Source organism: Raphanus sativus, chromosome 9 (assembly GCF_000801105.2).
Source record: "Raphanus sativus cultivar WK10039 chromosome 9, ASM80110v3, whole genome shotgun sequence".
Lineage (NCBI taxonomy): Eukaryota > Viridiplantae > Streptophyta > Magnoliopsida > Brassicales > Brassicaceae > Raphanus > Raphanus sativus.
Window position 1 is genome coordinate 5,806,858 of NC_079519.1, and position 19,926 is coordinate 5,826,783.

General features: G+C 32.1%; 3 protein-coding genes and 1 non-coding gene across 4 annotated transcripts; 2 read left to right on the top strand and 2 right to left on the bottom strand.

The window, feature by feature from the left end:
• Window positions 1–1,532: 1,532 nt before the first annotated feature.
• Window positions 1,533–6,587, bottom strand: LOC108827326 (small polypeptide DEVIL 18). The gene has a single exon (XM_056994493.1). It carries the CDS (start codon window positions 2,205–2,207, stop codon window positions 1,782–1,784), a length of 426 nt encoding a protein of 141 aa, XP_056850473.1. The 5' UTR covers window positions 2,208–6,587; the 3' UTR covers window positions 1,533–1,781.
• A 407-nt stretch (window positions 6,588–6,994) lies between these two features.
• On the bottom strand, window positions 6,995–8,467 carry LOC108833112 (uncharacterized). Its single transcript, XM_018606552.2, has one exon. It carries the CDS (start codon window positions 8,343–8,345, stop codon window positions 7,170–7,172), a length of 1,176 nt encoding a protein of 391 aa, XP_018462054.1. The 5' UTR covers window positions 8,346–8,467; the 3' UTR covers window positions 6,995–7,169.
• Window positions 8,468–11,107: 2,640 nt separating this feature from the next.
• Window positions 11,108–12,848, top strand: LOC108833117 (suppressor of disruption of TFIIS). Its single transcript, XM_018606556.2, has 7 exons — window positions 11,108–11,267; window positions 11,366–11,431; window positions 11,533–11,630; window positions 11,755–11,880; window positions 11,973–12,197; window positions 12,285–12,350; window positions 12,489–12,848. Exons 1-7 carry the CDS (start codon window positions 11,219–11,221, stop codon window positions 12,648–12,650), a joined length of 792 nt encoding a protein of 263 aa, XP_018462058.1. The 5' UTR covers window positions 11,108–11,218; the 3' UTR covers window positions 12,651–12,848.
• A 794-nt stretch (window positions 12,849–13,642) lies between these two features.
• On the top strand, window positions 13,643–17,977 carry LOC108824597 (uncharacterized). Its single transcript, XR_008938367.1, has 3 exons — window positions 13,643–13,740; window positions 17,156–17,253; window positions 17,340–17,977. It is a non-coding gene; the product is annotated as an uncharacterized LOC108824597 (transcript).
• The last annotated feature ends 1,949 nt before the right edge of the window (window positions 17,978–19,926 follow it).

Here is a 19,926-nt window from a genome sequence, read left to right on the forward strand (position 1 = left end):
TCCGTAGATGTAAACACAAACAGTTCTCTCCTTAACTTTTAAGCCTTAGAGTTTCTGTAATTAATGTTTAGCAATGTACTCATTAGACAAAGATGGAGTTCCTAGGTTTCACGAGGAAGTCCTGAGGTCAATAAAACGATTTGTTTACAATGGTAATTTCGGTCTATACAGTAGTTCGCATTCTACTAAACTGGAGATATTCTTTCTCTTGTTACATTGCTCCAGATGCTCCAACTCCTGAGGAACTCCCAGTGATTTGCAGGTGACGGAAACAGACTTAACTTTAGTGTTATGTAATGAGCATTGCGTGTGGAGTCTTGACTCTTGTGTATGTTGCGATTCACCACCTTATCTCAAAAGAGGATAACCTTCGTGAGGAGTGTTACTTCGACAAGCCAATCTACAAGTTTCTTGATGTCTTGCGTGGCGCTACTTTGCTCTCTATATTTAGGATTAATTTTGTCGACACTTTCAGTTCCATTAATTAGTTCGTTTCTCATTCTCTTACAGGTTCATTTTCCAGGAATTTAGTACAATGTAAATCGTTGACAACAAAAAATGGTATCCCTACGATATTTTCTTCAAGGTCCATTACAAAACTATGTGGCAAATGTCAAGTGACTTAAAGCCCAACAATGCGATTCGACCAAAGGGAAAAGAGAACACAATGCGGTTTAATTTGGTAAGAGTAATATCTAGGGGATAGTACTTCATTTATTTTATTTGTAATATGGACCGACATGTATAAATGCGAACAGTGGAGCTGGAACACTGGTACAGTTTTGTTTATATATGTCTTTTCATTCCCAATGTTTCAGAAGGAATCTCTCTCACTTCAATACAAGCACACAATAATTAAAACAAAAATGGTTAGAAAGTATCCAAATACCGCACTGAAAATACAGTTTGACCATCATCTTTGTATTACACTAAGGCTATGACTGTATTGTATAATTAGAGTAAAATAAAGTAGGCTCAAATTTATTTAAGTCTATTTCCTTTGATTTTATCCAATTAAATGGGAATGATTTAAGTTAATTTACTCTAAAATGTGAAAATAGAATAAATCATCTCTTAACTTTTATGAGATAAAATAATTTACTTCAAATTTATTATTTTTATTGATCTCATTTCCACTTTGCTTTTTCACCGTTTTACTCCACTATGTAATCAATCCCATAATCACTTTAGTGTTATAAACTTCGGCTCAATATTTATCAATCATGAAAATGTTATTTTGAATACAACTGGAAATAATGTAAATACTCTCACTTGTTTTAACGAGGGTAAAATTTTATTCTACTTTTTAAATATTTTTCTTTCTCTCTCTTCTTACTTATCTTTACTATTTTACTCCACTTAAAACCAATTACAGTCTAAATCATGAGTTAGATACAATTTCAATAAAATAATGTCTTTCAAATTAGTGTACCAGTCTTAGATTCTCTACACATACTTTAAACAAAGCTAAAAAAAGCTATTTACCATTTTCACTTGTGAAGTACCACAGTGTCTAATTTTACCTCTTCATGTACGTTTCATAGCAAAACTTGTATTCTCTTCAAATTTACTAAAAATATATCACAACACTTCTGTAAAGTAAAAAAAAAAAAAAATACATTTTAACTTGAAACCAAACTGCTTGAAACAGATGAAGTGTATATTAATACAAAATATATAAAATAACAATAATGGATGAGTGAAAAGATGAAAAGATAAAACCAGTAATTAAATACACTGTAAATAATTAACAAAATCTTCTTTCACGTCTATAGTGAATCTTAGGCGTGTTTGTGCCAACAAACGAGCATCAAAATGCAGCGCTTCATGATGTAGAACCGAGACTTGTGCTCCTTCGCCACATCACGACACTTTCGGGTCACGGAAGCGCCTTTATGAGACAAGCTGCGAGAGATGGAACACTTCGTGGAAGATGTGTTAGCTTGGCATTTAGTGGAACCACTTCTTGACAGAAACGGAGATTTTGAAGAAGTGGGTTTAGCAGAGAAACTCCGTCTAAAGATGGGTTCCGAGGAAGGATACGAAGTAGGTTTTGTTGTGAAACTTCTTGTCAAGATGGGTTTTGAAGATGAAGAAGAAGTTTTTGTTGAGAAGCTTCGTGTGAAAACGTCGGGTTTTGAAGAGAAATGAGTCGTTTCGAAGATGGAATCTTTCTTGGAAACTCTCCATAACTTTTCATCATCCATTGATCAAGAGTGTATATTCTCGGTTCTTTTGATCTAACTCTATATATAGGGCTGCACCAATATAGAATGTGCGTGCGTGTGTTTGATGTTTATAGATAAGAGCTAAGAAATGATAGAGAGCTTGGAATGAAATAGGTCAAAGCTTTTAAGACGCTTCTTATAAGTTATAATAGTATAGAGAAATGTATACATACACATATATTTTAATAATATGCTTTTCTTATATTGAATATTGTATTTTAGTTATTAATCTTGAGACATGTTTGTAGACAAACCACATTGAAGTACGTTCAGGCACGCAGAGTTTTAGATTTACATCTTCATATTACGTTAATTGAAGAGAGTTTTTTTTCTTTTGGTAAAATTAATTGAAGAGAGTTACAAAGAAAACGGACAAATATATAAGTCATCACATGTGTGCTGCTACTAGATGATAACGAGATGGTGGTCGAGCATTATTGTAACATCCCGAGTTGTGATATGTGAAAAGGCTTAAGAGAATTGATTTGGCTACCTATGTCACCAAAGTTGACTTACCTTTTCCAGAGCACATCCTGAAAGAACTCCAGAGTTAAGCGTGCTTGAGCTGGAGTAGTGGAAGGATGGGTGACCTATCGGGAAGTGATTCGCGATAGCGTGTAAGTGAGGCCAAAGCACGGGGAAAGGTCGGGTGGTGATTGTAGGGTCAGTAAACAATGATTCTGAGCCTTAGAAAATTAACGACCGACCGTCGGATGGGATGGGGCCCACGGGCCGAGAGAGCGGGCGTGGGTGGCCCATTAGCCGTGGGCGGTCGGGGCGTTACAAGTGGTATCAGAGCTGGTTAGCCGTCTCAGTTCTGATCTGAGAGGCGTCTTGAGACCTGTCGTGGGACGCAACGAGGGCGTTGCGTTCTTTGAGAGGGGGTGAATTGTAACATCCCGAGTTGTGATATGTGAAAAGGCTTAAGAGAATTGATTTGACTACCTATGTCACCAAAGTTGACTTACCTTTTCCGGAGCACATCCTGAAAGAACTCCAGAGTTAAGCGTGCTTGAGCTGGAGTAGTGGAAGGATGGGTGACCTATCGGGAAGTGATTCGCGATAGCGTGTAAGTGAGGCCAAAGCACGGGGAAAGGTCGGGTGGTGATTGTAGGGTCAGTAAACAATGATTCTGAGCCTTAGAAAATTAACGACCGACCGTCGGATGGGATGGGGCCCACGGGCCGAGAGAGCGGGCGTGGGTGGCCCATTAGCCGTGGGCGGTCGGGGCGTTACAATTATACTTATTTTAACTGAACAAAATTTATGCAAAAATAATGATTAAAAACAAGAAAAAGTGATCTAGACTATCATTCATCACCTAATCTTTTTCATGCCAAGAATAAAAACAAGAAAAAATGAGTTTCGATATAAATTCAAATATATTATACGTTTCTCTCCACAGACACAGTTAACATGTCATTAATTAATCGATATTGTGGTTTATCGTGCTAGATCTTCATATAAAATTACCAAGCACAGAGACTTATTCTAGTATTCGTTATCGACGTCATTACACACTTTTTGTCGTCGTTAATTACTTATTCAAAAGCTTACAAATATCGGATTAAATAATTGTTTCGAAGTTAGGGTTTTCGAAACAATCTAGCTAAAGAAAAATCACCAACAAATACCTTATAGATATGTAAAACAAACATCAAGTTAAATTTTAATTTTTACGATTAAACCCACCAATTTATGTAAACTCTTTCAGTCAAAAAAATTTAATGTAAACTCTGAAAATTCATTATACTTTTTTCTAATTTGTTTTTGGAAGGAAACTATGCCTCGAGATTCATATGATCCATGTGGAAAATAGTATTTTTTCTTATTCGGGTCAAAGAAACTATAAATACACGATATAACTTGGGACCATAGGCAACGAATTGACCAAAGAACACTTAATGGACCACTAACACATGTGACCATGTGAGTTCCCAAAACCCATAACCACAAAGAGACTTCTAACTTCTGAGGTCTCACTGTTCATATTCATCTTAGAAACGTATCAAAGTCCTACTTATTAAAATATTTAATGTGTACAAATATAATCGTCACGATTTTGTTTGGTCTTTTAAAGTATACTAGATTTTGATCCGCGTTTTCAAAGCGCGAGTTTATTTTTTTTTATTTTTTTTATATTGACAAATATTTAGTAAATATCATATTTTCATATATTTATTTTTTATAAAAGATTTAAGCTTTTTATTTTTTTATCGTATTTCATTTTAAATGAGTATAGGTCTGAGCACAATATCCAGACCCGAAAAACCAACCCGAAAACCAGGGTTCCAAACCCAATCAGACTCGGGATAAATATTCGAAAGAGTTCTAAATTGCTATATCCGAAGAATCGGTCCTGAACCCGACCCGAACCAAGAACCGAATGAGTACCCGAAGATTTCCGAAATGTGAATATATATCTAAAAATATATGTTATAATTATATTTATAATTATTTTAATATTTTAAGTTAATATTATAAGTTAACTATAGTAGTTATTTTCGATACTTTTGGGTATTTTTGGATAAAATATGATAGTTTGGATAAAAGTTTACCCAAAAAACTGTATAGTATGGATATTTCTGGTCACTTTTGGTTACTTTTGAGTAATTTGGATACAAAAATTTGAACCGAACCGGATACTTTGGTTACTTTGAGTACAAATAACCGAACCCGTTTTAGATACTTTGGTTATTTGGTTATTTTTCAGGTTCTCATGCATGAGAACCGAACCCACCCAATCCCGGAAAGATCCTACCCGAACCCGACCCAACATTTTATAATATTCGAATGGGGTTTAATTTCAAAACCCGAAAAACCCGATACCCGAAAGAACTGACCCGTACCCGAATAGGTACCCGAACATCCAGGTCTAATGAGTATTTATGTTTAGAAAATTAAACTTTATTTTAATGAATTAAGTTGGTATATTTCTATAAATTAATTTTATTATGCGGTTAATTTTTTTAATAAAAATTATATACTTTTAGTAAAGATTTATACTTTTCAATGAAAAATTCAATTTTTTTATGAATGCTTAAATTATATTAAAAAAAAGAAAAAACATAATAATTAAGTGATTAATTTTTGTTCACTACACAAAATATTAAGAATTGTTGAAAAGAAATTATTTGAACTTGAAGAAAAAATAAGAATTGGATCTGATTTCTTAATCGGCCCAAATAGCCCAAGAGAGATATGATGTGGACAGTTGGCTGGATAAGAAAAAAAGACCCAATATAGATGTGTTATTAATATTACTTGATTATCCTTAATGAAATATGAATGTTAGTAAAGAAAATGGTATTTTTAGTAAAAAACACAATAGTATCATGCTTTAATAGTATAGATGTGGGATCCTTTTGAAAGCTCTACACGTGAATGGTTTTGCTAATAACAAAAGCAAGAAAGAAAGCTCGACAACATGCGTGTGATCAAGAATTTGTCAACAGTAGAAACAAGAAAAGAGACTTTACCTTCTGCTTTCGCTTCCTTTGTAAAATCATTGCCAAGACATCTTTGCTTTCATCATTGGAGAAGGAAATAAAAGTTGAGAAGAGTAGCCATGTATTTGCTGATGCAGCATCATCAAGATTCCCATTCGAAACGAGCCCAAACAAAGGGAAACCACATCTCTTGTGAATCTTAATGATACTGCATCTGCAACTACCGGCTGTTAGCAACTATCATGTTCTTTTGCCCTTTTTTTTTAAATTAAGAAACCAAATAAAGCAACCACAGACAAAAGACCCTTATCGGTTTGAGCTCTAGAGTTTGGAACTTTTATGACCATCCCCCCAAATGAACAAGCAAAGAGGAAAGCAAGAGGATTCAGAAAGCAAATTAAACCAGTAATATGATTTTTGGGGGTAAGCAAATAAGAGGGAGAGGTGCATAAATATATACACTACAATGAAGAAAGATAGTTGGTCGATGTAAAATCACTTAGAAAGGGACAGAACTAGCATCAGGAGAAAACCTATCTCATAATTAACTTTTGATTAGAGAAAAAGAGAGAGAAAGAGAGATCACATCAATATAACACAAACCCACTTCACTACACTACACAAGTATCATGAATAGACGCCAAAGCTAAAGAGTTTTTTCATATGGAAATATCTGAAATCTCCAAGTATTTTTATACACAAACCTTTTTCTCCAAAGTGCCATGAAGAAGTCATTAAAGAAACATTTCCAGGTGGAGAAGGTTAATGGGTTGCAAATGCAATGGACTATAGAATAAAGTTTTATCAGGATGGAAGAATTTTAATTGAGCTAATCATGACTGATTAGTATAGAACAAGTGGGATTAGGAATATTATTAGATTAATAATGATCACTTTATCAAACTAATCATGGTTAAGATTGTTCCCTGTGCGGTTCCTTACGTGTAAAGGCAAAAAAAAACTCAAAAAGCAAATAGCTTTAGGTTTTAACTGGAGGTACTCCATATACTTTTTAAGTTAGTGAATCAGGTAAGATCAGGAGATTTAGATCTTAGCGTCACATGTACCCCATTTGAATGGACCAAGAAAAAAATAAGAAAAAATGGATCTCCATCAAAGGACAGAAGACAAGGCAATAATAGTATAAAGCACTCAATCAATACATGAGTTAGGAAATAAATTAGCACTCATAAGCTACAGCTACAAAAGCAATCAAAGATGATGTGAATGGTCGTTTGGTTTTCTTAAAAGCCAATCAAGTTTCAGATTCGTTCTAACCTAAAGTGCTGAACTCTAAATTAAAATAACAATGAGAAATATCTTGAATTTAAGATTTAAGGAGAGTCGCAAAATAACATAACAGCATATCCTTTTCACATGCCTAACATTTCCACATAAAAATGGAACAATCCAACTCATACATCTTTGACTGATAGATAGATACCAGATAATAATTTAGACACAACAACACATGTTCTCCCTCTCTAACGCACTAGTAAACAAAAGGAATGAAGTTGTGCCTAACCTTACCAGCATAATCCAAATACCTTTGACCGAAGCTCTCCACCATCAACTCTTCCTCCAGCTTCGCCTTCTTGCTGTAGTAAACCAAACAAACCGCCACAAGAAACAACAGACTCAACGGCGCACGCAGCGCGGTGCAGTACGTGGAGAAAAGAAGCATCGTAGAAGCGTATATCGGATGCCTGATCCATCTATAAGGACCAAACTGCACAACATCCGTCGGAACAACCACTTTTTCTGAATATCTAGCTAGATAAAGCGTCGAATCATAATGCATAAGCATTGTAACCACAATCAAACCCCATATCCCTACATTAGCCCAACCACCTGGTAAACGGTGGAGCTCGGGGCCTTCGAAAGCCGCGAGCCAGTGTCCAACCACGACGCCAACACCAAACGAAACACGAGACCACAGAGGCGTCTCCACATCCCATTTGGGATCGTGAGTGCGTGGGTAGTAATCTCCATAGAGGCGTTTCCTCACGCTTACATTGAAGAAGAAGAAGTAATGGTAAGCGAAGAAGAAGACAAAGGGCCAGCCTTCGAGATAGCCGTTGAAGTAAGCAGGAGGGACGAGTGTAAGCCAGGTGAAGAGTGAAGTTACGACGCCAAGCTGCTCAAAGGCGTTGGCTTCGCCGAGGCAATGCTTACGGAAGCAGTAAACACCGTAGCCCGCGAGACCAAGAGCGATAAACCAAGGCCAGAAGAGCCACGTCCAGCTGAAATACATCCAGAAGAATGGGTTGAAGGCCAAAGTCACAATCTTTTTCGCGGCCAGAGTCGCGATTGATAGTACAAGAGTTAACTTGAGAGCATCAAAGGGCTTCACTTTCAGCTGAGATACTTTATTGAGAAGCTGTCGGAACTTGCTAAGGAAAGGGTTGTCGGAATCGGGAACGGTTGAGGTGGAAATCGAGCATCTGGGCAGAAAAGATAAACCTTTTCTCACTGGGGACGGAGGATATCTCAAGCTGGACGGACCCTTGATGGCCTCAAAGCTGCGGAGTAACGGAGCGTTTCTGGAAGAAGCAGGAAGAGAATTGCACTTAAGGTGTTTGTTCAAATGCCTGAACGAAAACTTTCGGTTTCCTTCCAACGGCGTCCTTAGAGGGACGACCTTTGAGCAGAGAAGCAATGCTTCCATGGAGAAAAGAAGTTCGATAAAGACGGATACAAAGACGAGATTCAGGAGAAAGCTTTCAGCTTCATACTGTGTTTGCTTCGAATCGAAAACCGGATTGAACAGATAAACATGGCACAGAGAGAGAAGTGAGCCTATTTTACTTATGTGCTCGGTGATAAATATGGTCCATTGGGCTAATAATATGTAAGGCCTTTTAAGAGAGAAAAGACCTATAATGGGCTCTGACAAGTCATGTGATGTGGGACAACATTGATGAATTGACGAAGGTTCTATGTGGACTTAACGCCTGCGGGGTCTTTGCCGTGGAAACCGACCGGTAGCACATGGAGCCGCTGGAAGAGAAGTCGTTTCTAAGGAGTATTAATTGTTTCCCTGCAAGGAAAAATATGTGACTTTTTACATCTCTGTTATTGAAAATAAAAGAAGTATGAAAAGAGTCAATAAGTAATGGTAAGCAAATTCTCATTTCAGAAAATCAGGAAAAGTAGCAATAAAAATTAGATATTGAAATTTTTAAGAATGCAAATAAAATAACTTAGACTTATTTATGGGGTAAAAAATTGTCATGGAGTGGAGAATTGGAGATAAATATAGTTAAGTAAAAGAAAGAAACTTGAATTGGAAAGTGAAATTAAGAGGATGGCTATTTACTACTTCTTCCTTTTAAAAGATCTATGTTTTAAGTTTTCACATTTAAGAAAAACAAAATGTATTTTTTTTAATGAACTATTCTCCATAATTTTTAACCAATAAAATTTTAATAAATACAATTATATTTTTTTGAAATGTACAATTTGTTATCCTTATATACTAAAGCGCAAGTCGCCTAACGAATTAAATCTTGACATGTGGAATTTTTTTTTGAAAATATATATTTTTTAGTTTCCTATTTTTATATAATCCAAATTCAAAAAACTATCCTATTTTTTCTCAGAAACCCACGTTATACTTTTTGAAACCGTTTCATGTCGTATACTTTTTGAAACTGTTTTTGTAAGTGTCTCTATATAAATTAGTCTACTTTTCTTAATTGTACTCTCACAAAAGCATCGTCTTCATAGATGAGTTCTGGATTTGAAACTGTTTTATCATTTATGTACCTCTGATCAAAATTTTATTCACTAATCTTTCTCTCTCTCTTTTCTTCATCTCTCTTTTCTTCTCCATAGCGTCATGGTTCTTTTTCAATTGAGTCCTTCAACTGATAGAGAACTCCATAATTATTCTTAATTTAGATTCAGTTTATATTATTTTCCTTTAATAACCTCTTAATTGTTTTGGAAAATCAGAGATTTGCTAGCAATGAAGGAAGAAGACAAAAGACAAACAAGCTTTCTCCGCAACAAACTTCGAACTAAAGTAGAACCGTACTCAATCAAAAAACAAATGGTATGTTTAGTTATTTGATTCACTCTTTTATGTTACTCTTTATAAAACACTCTGTTTTGATTTTGTAACTTGGAAGAAATCATATCTCATCTCATGATTAATAAATGATGCGATGCCACTCCACCGAGAAAAAAGAAAAAAAAAGTATCAACAATTAGGAAAACCGTATAACAGTTTCGTGAAACCCCACTACATTACCCATGATCATTCTTCTTTATCCATGACCATGACCATATAGATTTTTTTAGTAAAATGATCATATAGACTTTAAAGCATAGTAGCATACATTAAGCATAGAGATCACATGTTTAAAAAAGGATCACGTGTTCTCTGTTACATTCTATTTTTATTGTTTTATTAGATTTATAATATTAGTTTTGTTCGTAAATTAACATACTGAATGAAACAATAAAATTGCAGGTCAAGGTCAAAAATTAGGAAAAAATAATGAAACAAAAAAGTAGTAAAACGGGAAAGCTTCAAAGTAATATTTATATCCAATAAGCTAACTAAATCAATGTATGAATATTTAAATAAATCTAACTTCATTTATAGTATGTTTGTGGTTAAACAATGGTAAGTGTGTTGACAAACAAAAATGGTAAGTGTGTTAGTATTTCTTATATATACACATATCCTTCTGATAAATCAAAGGTAAATAATACATGTTATTTGTAGTTATATATAATTAAAATTTTATTTTATTTGTAAGCAAATATATTTCCATGCGAAGCATGGGCGCAATACTAGTTAATCAATGTATTGAAACACAAAAAATTGTATTTTTTTGAAATGAATATTTTTTTCAGAACGTGAATCTTATAGAAACAGAGGAAGTATGATATATTTGTTCGATTATATATGTATATATGTACTGAAGGAGAGATCTTATACAGAGTAAATGCTTGGGTCTTTTTTAAGTGTCGAACGGTTCGTCCACGGTCCGTCACGTCTTATTAATAAACAGAAGGAAAAGCAAATCGTGGTCAAGAATAACTCGCTAGTCTTTCTTATTTTATGTTGTCTTAAATGAAAACGTTACACGAGTATTTATTGACGCGTAGACTTTATAACCTTTTTTGGGTAAAAATAGACTTTATAACATGCCTATTGAATGGTTTATATTTAATTATTAGTTTTTGAATCATACATCAACGGGAATCACGATAGCGATATTTATAATCTTAATTTACTAGAATTAAAGTTTAAACTTTATAGTTGCAATAATGCACTCGATTAAACAAAGGTTATGTGCCTATCGTTTATCATTATTAATTAATAGAAAAGCTGGTCTTCATTGGTGACTTCATATCCACACGCGTTTTAGTTGTTTCTTATATAAACATATCTGCATTCTCTTCTTCTCTTCATCAATATTTCCTCTTCCTATAACATCATTTCTCAAGTCTACTGTTTTCTCTCTTCTGTTATTTGAGCCATTTCCTCTTCTTCCAAACCCCCAGATCTCGGCAGTCTTTAGAAAAATGAAATCTGTGAACAGTTCTACACTAAGATATGAATGTCTCCTCTTTGGTAAGAACTGCTGTGTGTTTACTGTATAAACCTATAGAAAATTACAAGCAATTATTTAACAAATTTTATTGATTTGTCTTTATTTATGTTTCCAATAGATTTGGATGATACTCTTTATCCATTAAGCTCTGGTTTATCAGAAGCATGCACCAACAACATCATAGGTACGCTATAGCTTTTTGTAACATTTATATTTCAATTACTAATTTAGATGTTTGAAATATAACATAAATTACATGATATTATCGGAATTGCCCATACGTAGAATTCATGGTTGAGAAACTTGGGATAGATGAAGATGGAGTAGTTGAACTAAACCAAATTCTCTACAAGAAATATGGAACTTCAATGGCTGGTCTTAAGGTAATTTACCATCATAAATATGTTGACCTAAGCAACACGAAAATGGATTATCACTTGATTCATACATACACTAATTGACAATGCATCGTTAATTTTAGTTAACTAAACTTGATAATTAATGCAGGCTGTAGGTTATGAATTCGACAATGATGAGTACCACAAATTTGTTCATGGAAGATTACCTTATGAAAACCTTAAACCAGACCCGGTTCTGAGAAATCTCCTCCTTCGCCTACCTTTACGAAAATTGGTATATAGCTTTGTTTATTTATGTATTTGCTTGGTTTTTGTTTATATATATAATATTAGTAAAGGTATGGGTTGCGTTCTTCTTTTGGTAAGGTTTTCTCGAACGGAGATGAAGTTCATGTGACGAAGGCTCTAAAGAGACTCGGCATCAAAGATTGTTTTGAGAGAATCATAAGCTTCGAGTCCTTGAATCCTAAGGTCAACGAGACTGAGGTTTCTCTCGAAGATTACCTTCCAGAGATTCCGGTTATCTGTAAACCAGCAGAGATTGCTTTCGAGAAAGCCTTCCACATTGCACAACTCAATCCTCAGACAACCGTAAGCTTCTAGAACTAAGAACTAAAAATACCTACAATTTTTTTATTTTAATCTCATGATTTAATGTTGGTTATGTTTCTTGTACAGTTGTTCTTTGACGACAGTATCCGTAACATCCAAACCGGAAAGGCCATGGGTCTCCATACAGTCCTGGTAAGAACGGGTCAAAATTTTGAACAAAGCAGCTTAAACCAACATGGGTTGAGCTTGAACATATACATGCATGTTTAACCAGACTTTATAGAAAAATCCTAACCGAAAACGTTATTAATTTGAAATATATAATGTTAGGTTGGTAAATCGGAAAAAGTGGAAGGAAGTGATCACGCCTTAAAAAGCATTCACAACATGAAAGAAGCCTTTCCGGAATTATGGTCGGAATCCAACAACAAAGAATCTGAAAGAATTGGTTACGCCACACAAATCTCGATTGAAACTTATGTTCATGCTTAGTTTTACATGTTTTGTGTAGTTTCTGAAGAAGTTTACATCTAATTATATAAACTAATGTATAATAAAATAAAATATCCAACATATACGCCGTTCATTGTTGCGGCAACGGTTGGTATATATGGTGTCTAGCTATGTATTTGTGTGTGTTTTTTTTGTCAAACTGTATCAAACATGGAAGCAAGTTTGGTTTTTTATTTTCTTTACAAAGCTTGTATAGAAAATATCTAAAAAGTTCACACATAGATGTAACAATTTATTTTTTCTTTTGAATTAAATTTAACATTTAATTCAAAAAAAAAAAAACATGTATTTGTGGTTTATTTAAATAAAGTTTATTTGATTACATATGGCATGCTCTTTCGTACATTACTAAGTAAGAAATATTATATATGCAGTCATGCATCCTGAACTATACCAAAAATGTGTATTTCGATTCCAGGAGTGTAGCCTAAACAAATACGGATTTAGAGTTAATTAGTGATAGTTTAGGGGCCAAGGTTAATTTGAGACACGGTGTAAACTCATCTGTCTTGTATTCAAATCGAGCTGAGAACAAAAGTTGATGTTATTTGATCAGTTTGCGTTTGTCTTCGGTTCATATAACTTACATGGTAGTGTAGTAACAAAAAAAAATGTTTAGTAACAAATGATATGTTTATTTTATTGTCAATCGGAAAACATACCAAACTCGGATCAATCAATTTGGTAACCACTCTAACTCAATGGCACTAAACTAAAAGTTTTTTTTTTCTAATTCGACCGGACCAATTGATAAGGTATATAAAAAAAGTGTATTTTATGGAGGAATTGAATTAAGGCTCACGTTATAGTTTGAAAAAGTGTTGTTTGTCGGCTCCTAAAATTAGTGTCGCCCGGTGATTCGCTTGGAAAAGTTAAAGACCACGTGGAGAGATCGTTAATGTGGACGTGAGCGAAATCTTTCTCCATATTTAACGGCAACCAGTGGATGTACCCATTGAGACGTTTTAGCTAAATTTTCAACTTCTATTTATAATTATTTCCTCGTTCATTTCTTCTTCTTCTCGATATTTTTTCTCATTCCCCTTGGAGTTCCATTGATCTGAAAAAGGTAAATTCACTCGCTTCCCTCCTTCATTTGTCAGGTTTCAGTTTGTTTTCATTGTCTTCACTATATTATAGTCTAATCTGGATGGATTGATTCTTTTCGCTTCTGTTATAGTCACTGGTTACATTTTATAGCATTTTCAGTTTTATTCTTTTTTTTTTGACTAATTCTCAGTTTTATTCTTCCTTTGATGATCTCGATCTTTCGTTGAGTGTTCCTGAATTTTATTTATTTATTTCGAGTTATGGTTTCAGTTGATATATAGACATGTGTATGATGTCGGTAATGACGTAATGGAAGTAAACTAGATGAGTTTGTTGGGATCTGATGTCATTGTTAAAATTTTTTTGGTTAAATGTTGTGTGTTAGTAGATATTGAGATCCCAGTTTTGTTTAACAAATTGAATCGGTGTTTTACAAGCCGATATTATCTTTTATAAAATGATATGTCAATTTTTCTTTAATTCTTTCAACTAATTCTATGAACTTTCTTAATGTACTATTTGCAATTTTTTTTTCTTTTGAGCCATTCGGGCCAATTTCAAATACTCAATTTTAATTTGTTTTTATATTTGTGTGTTTTAGTTATATTTATGTTTATATTTGTATAATATTTTTCTTAATTGATTAATAATTTTTTTTTAATAATTGTATTAGAATAGTTGGAGTATACCTATATCAATTGATTATGATGTTATTTTAATAGAATATATAAGATTCTGATCCATCATTCAAAAGAATGGGTATATTTTCTGTATACTCTAAAAAATATAATCATAAAATTCTTTAGTGGGTCTGATAATTGAGGTAATGTAGATAAATTTTTGTATGTAAAAATTATATATAATCATAAATTCTTTTGTGGGTTTGATAATTTAAGTATGTCTACGTCCGATAATTCAGGTGCAATGGTACATCGTTGAATCAAACATGATTAATATGTCTAGTGATTTTTTTATAAAAGCATAACTGCCGTTGCATCTAACGATTCTTATAGAAGTGGGTCTTGATAATTGAAAAAAATAAAATAGTGTGTAAAAATGAATTGGACATACCTATCTTAAGTTCTTAAGTGGTCATGATTCTTTTTTAACAGTATTGATATGAACCAAAATAAACCCACATTAACAAATGACTAACACATGATAAATAGATTTTTCTTTTTCAATATAAATTAAGCTTTCATAATTTCCCAACCCCGAGTTGCTTGCTACTGATCTATTCAGGTATTATCGCAAACAACCATACTTTTAATTATAAATTAGGTGGTTGCTTGCGAATTCACGTATATAAATATTATATGTAAATGTATATTATGTATAGAATTGATAAAAATAACTGTTGAATATTTAGTAATAACAAATACTTGTGAAATTATATATGTAATTATCACATTAATTTCCTCAACACATTTTATGCATTTTTTGACATTTTTTGTTATTATTTTTTGCTCAACACTTCCTAAACAAATTGTTCTTTTTATTAATTTTTTGCTAATGTTTTCCTAATTTTTTACATATTTCTGCTAAATATTTATTTCTCTCTATAAATAGTAATAAATGAACCCAAAATTAATTTATAATTGTTTTCATTCAATCATAATATTACCTTATTTACTTTATTATTTGATTTAAAAGCAAAACCTTTTTAATCAAAATTTTCACATGTTCCGTTATTACAATTCACATCAACAACCTCACAGCCAAGGTTAAAGCTGATGTGGTAGGCTGGAGGGGAGGGAATGTAATTGCTTGGCACAAAGATTGTATTCTGAATCTCTGTGTATGTGGCTTGCTATTCATCCCAATGAGAAGGAGAAACCCGAGTATTATGACTCAATCCTTAATGGAGTTGAGATCTTCAAGATCAACGCTTCTGATGGCAATCTTGCCGGTCGTAATCATGTGCCTAATCCACGGGTCATTTCAACAACTCCATCCAAAGTCCAACGAGTTCGTGGTCAGTCCAAGAACATGTTGTATGTTGTTCTAGTGGTTCTTTTAGGTCTTATCGTTGGTTCTGTGATAGTAGTTGCTTACAAATTTAAACGTAAGGAGCTTGCAACTGATGTAACAGGTTGTCGTCAATTCTCTTTCTCGGAAATAAAACAAGCTACTAAGAACTTAGCTTGGGTTCTTTATGATACAAATAATTTTATTTATTTTATCTTTAAGAGTATATATGCATATATTTAAAACTATAATCTCAGATCTATCTATTTCTTTTGGTTAAATATATTAATCAACTTGTATAAAAATAATAAAAAGTGCTGACAAAAAATTAATAAAAATTGATATAAAAGTTATAATAATCAAAAATTAAAACTGAACAGTTTTTATAAAATTTGAATATTTATAAGAAACTAATTTTTACGATTAAAAATTATATTTTTTATAAACTGTATACATTTTTAAAAAATTTTGATAATAAAATTGTATAATAATAAAAAGTAGAATCAATAATATTTTGAAATTTATAATTTCATAATTGAATATATTTATTTTGATGATGATGTCTGAATTTTTACCATATTCTAAAATATTTACCAAAAATATAAATCAGTATTAAATATAATGTTCGTGTTATTATTATGTTCTAAAAAGTTTACAAAATATATAAATCAATATTAAATGTAATTATCCAATCATATTTAACAATAATTTATGTCATCAATTTTAGTAACCATGTAATATTTTTATGAAAGTAGTTTATTTGGCAAATCATTTTTTCAAATAATAATGTATAGGTGACCAGGGATTATAGTTTTTTCTCAAGATAATTAATGTGTATCATTGTGTCTCGCTGCTCTTCTGATCGGTTTTAAGTATTTAACTGCCAATAATGTCTGGGAAATTAATCACAGAAAGCATTGAAAAGTGACCAGTTAATATATTTGCTAAAAAGATGATTATATATAACAGTTTACATCAGTTGAAATGGTCTTCCGAAAACAAGTTTGCATATTGTATGACTAAGGAATTAATATATGTTTCTTACATTCTTTGGATAATGTAGATAATCCAGTTCTTTATTGTGATGTCGAAACCTTAGCTTTCGAAGTCTTCTTTGTATATAAGATAAATATTATAGTAAACTTACTTCGTATGATTGAATTTATATTTTATATTTGCACACTGGAGACCATTTCTCATGTAGCCATAGCCCTTAGCTTGTTTTGACACCAATGTCCTATTGAGTTTATTTATATATGTGTGTAGTCTCCCAAAACTTGGGCATTTGAAGTGTTTTGATATTTGTTTAGAAATAGCTGATTATGGAGAGCCCTTGTAGTTGTCGGGTCTCGGTATTGTATGACCAAGGAATTTGTTAAACAGATGATACTCTTTACCTTGATCAGTTCTGGTTGCTCATGTTATAAACGAACCTCTCTTTATTGTTGTTATTGCTGCCATTGTAGAGTATATGACTCAGAAACTTGGTATTGAAGAAGATAAATTTCAAGAACTGTGCCTTGAGCTTTACAAAATCTATGGAACCACTATGGCTGGTCTCAAGGTTTCTTTTCCATCCTTTTTTTTGTATTTTCCTTTACGTTTGTTGCTAATGCACATGCCCGTTGTGTGTGTTTCTTTTTTTTGCAGGCTGTGGGTTGTGACTTTGATTACGACGATTTCCATCAGTACTCTAAAATTAACCATCTTGAGATTTCCCTGATCTTGAGAAATCTTCGACATAAGCAGTTACATTGCGAACCCTGATCCAAGCATCCAACTCCCAAAGACTCCGGTTATATGCAAACCATTTGAAGTAGCAATTCGAACATGTTTTCAAGATGACCAACATCAATCCTCACAAGACAGTAAGAACACAATCAAAATCTCTCTCTTGTTTTTCTTGCCTAATCACTAAAGCTTCCTTGTTGACGACAAAGCCGAGGAGATTAAATCCAGGCAGAAGGTCGCCATTGAAACCATTGCTTAAACCAAAACATTTCACAGCTCATATAGTAACACAAAGACATAGCACGAAACCATTACTTTATCACTACTCACTCTTGGAAGAGAAAATAATCATAAGTGTAGTTTAAAGCTTTTATTGAGAGAGAGAGAGAACATAAACCAAGTCGAGTATATTTAATTAATAATATATTAAAAATGAGTCCAAACTTTTTAATCTATTTTACAAAAAAGCTAAATAAGTACATAAATTTCATGATCTTTTTTTATCATTCACTTGTCTCATGATCCATGATGATTCCATGCGTAAGGAAAGCAAGAACAATTCCCATAAAATCCCTTTCTTATTATTTGAGGAGCACTAATGTAAACTAACCTTGCTCTCATGTGTTATTAACCAAATTGTCATTTCCAATGTGGCAACACCACAATCATCCTCACATCCTATAGTTAAAAGTCCTTTTTTTACTAGACTAATTACATATATTGCCATTGGTCATTAAATTGTAGTTTCAAATAATATGCATTATGCTTCATAATTATTAAATAACAAAGCATGTATCATTGTTATAGATCAGACATAATTTTTTTTATTGTCTATTGTTTTATGGAGTTATGCTTTTTGAATATTTTCGTTATAATAATAAAACAACATATATATCTTCTACATATTATGATAAAACATATAGAATATATACATGATTTCTATTAACAAGATTTTCTTAAAGAAAATATAAAGAAACATGTGTTTCTTTTTTTTTGGTTTTACTGCATGTTTTTTTAATAAATTTAGATAAATTCGACACAAACTATAGTATAATCCACAAATTATCACATTCTTTACATTCTACTTTCAATATTAGTCATAATACAATTTGGTAACTATCAATATTTAATGCTATAGAAACTTACATTATTAGTCAATAATGCTAATACCTTATTCAGTTTTTAAATGTATGTGTTGAATGTTCAAAACATACATGTATATGTTGTTGCCAGTTTCTAAAAGTATTTATACATCTATTTGACTTTATATTACACATGAAACTTTATCATACATTTGATTTAGTGGACTTATAATTGTGCCACAGATTTAAGAAAACCTAAGATATTTACACAGTCTTTAAATTTTTGTGATTGTTTTATGGAGTCATAATTTTTATTAATTATTGACTGATTGATTTTGGTAATAAATTTACAGTTTTGGTTTCCTTATATTTTAAAACTTGAATAAAACGTTTAAATCAATTCACAATTTTGGTATGGAGTCATAATTTTGTGATTGTTTTATGGAGTCATAATTTTTATTGATTATTGATTGATTGATTTTGGTAATCAATTTAAAGTTTTGGTATCCTTATATTTTAAAACGGGAATAAAATATTTAAATGAATTCACAATTTTGGTATGGGGTCATAATTTTGTGATTGTTTTATGGAGTCATAATTTTTATTGATTATTGATTGATTGATTTTGATAATTAATTTACATTTTTGGTTTCCTTATATTTCAAAACGGGAATAAAACTTTTAAATCAATTCAAATTTTTGGTATTAATCTCTGAATCAATTTATAATCTTCATTTATTTAGGAATTTAACATATCATTAATTTCGCCAATTAGGGGCATACAAAACGAAAGTTAGATTATATATCCAAATTTTATATGCGTTAATTTATTAGCAAGAATTGCTAATGTAATTTTTAACTATGCATTGGAGCGCAAGTTTTGAATATTAATTGGTGAAATAAAGAATTTATGACTGGTGATTTCTTGATTTCAATTAACCCTAGACTCTTTTCAAGACATATATAAATATGGTGCTGATAGCACATCTCATCACCACACTCTTCTTCTCAAATCATCATTACCTTATTAATCATTTTTGCTATAATTTTTCACAGCAGTTGTGGTTTTCAGTTTTTAGTTTCATCATTATATGTTCTTTCAAATATTAGTATTCTATTTCATATGTTTTCTTTTATCCTATATTCATAATTTATATTATGAAAGAAATTATTTTGTTGTCTATGTTTCGTTTTGTTTTAAACTAATAACTAATTTTATATGAAACTTTTATTATTCTTATAGATTCACTTCAACGAACTATATTTCAAATACACAAAACCATTAGCATAATTTTATATAAAAGCGAAGAAGCTTTCCTTCTATAAATATATAAAATTCCGTCCAATCTTTCATTATATGAAATGCAATATTTTGTGATTATGACTTTTACTTTGATGATATTTATAGATTAAAAGTTATAATC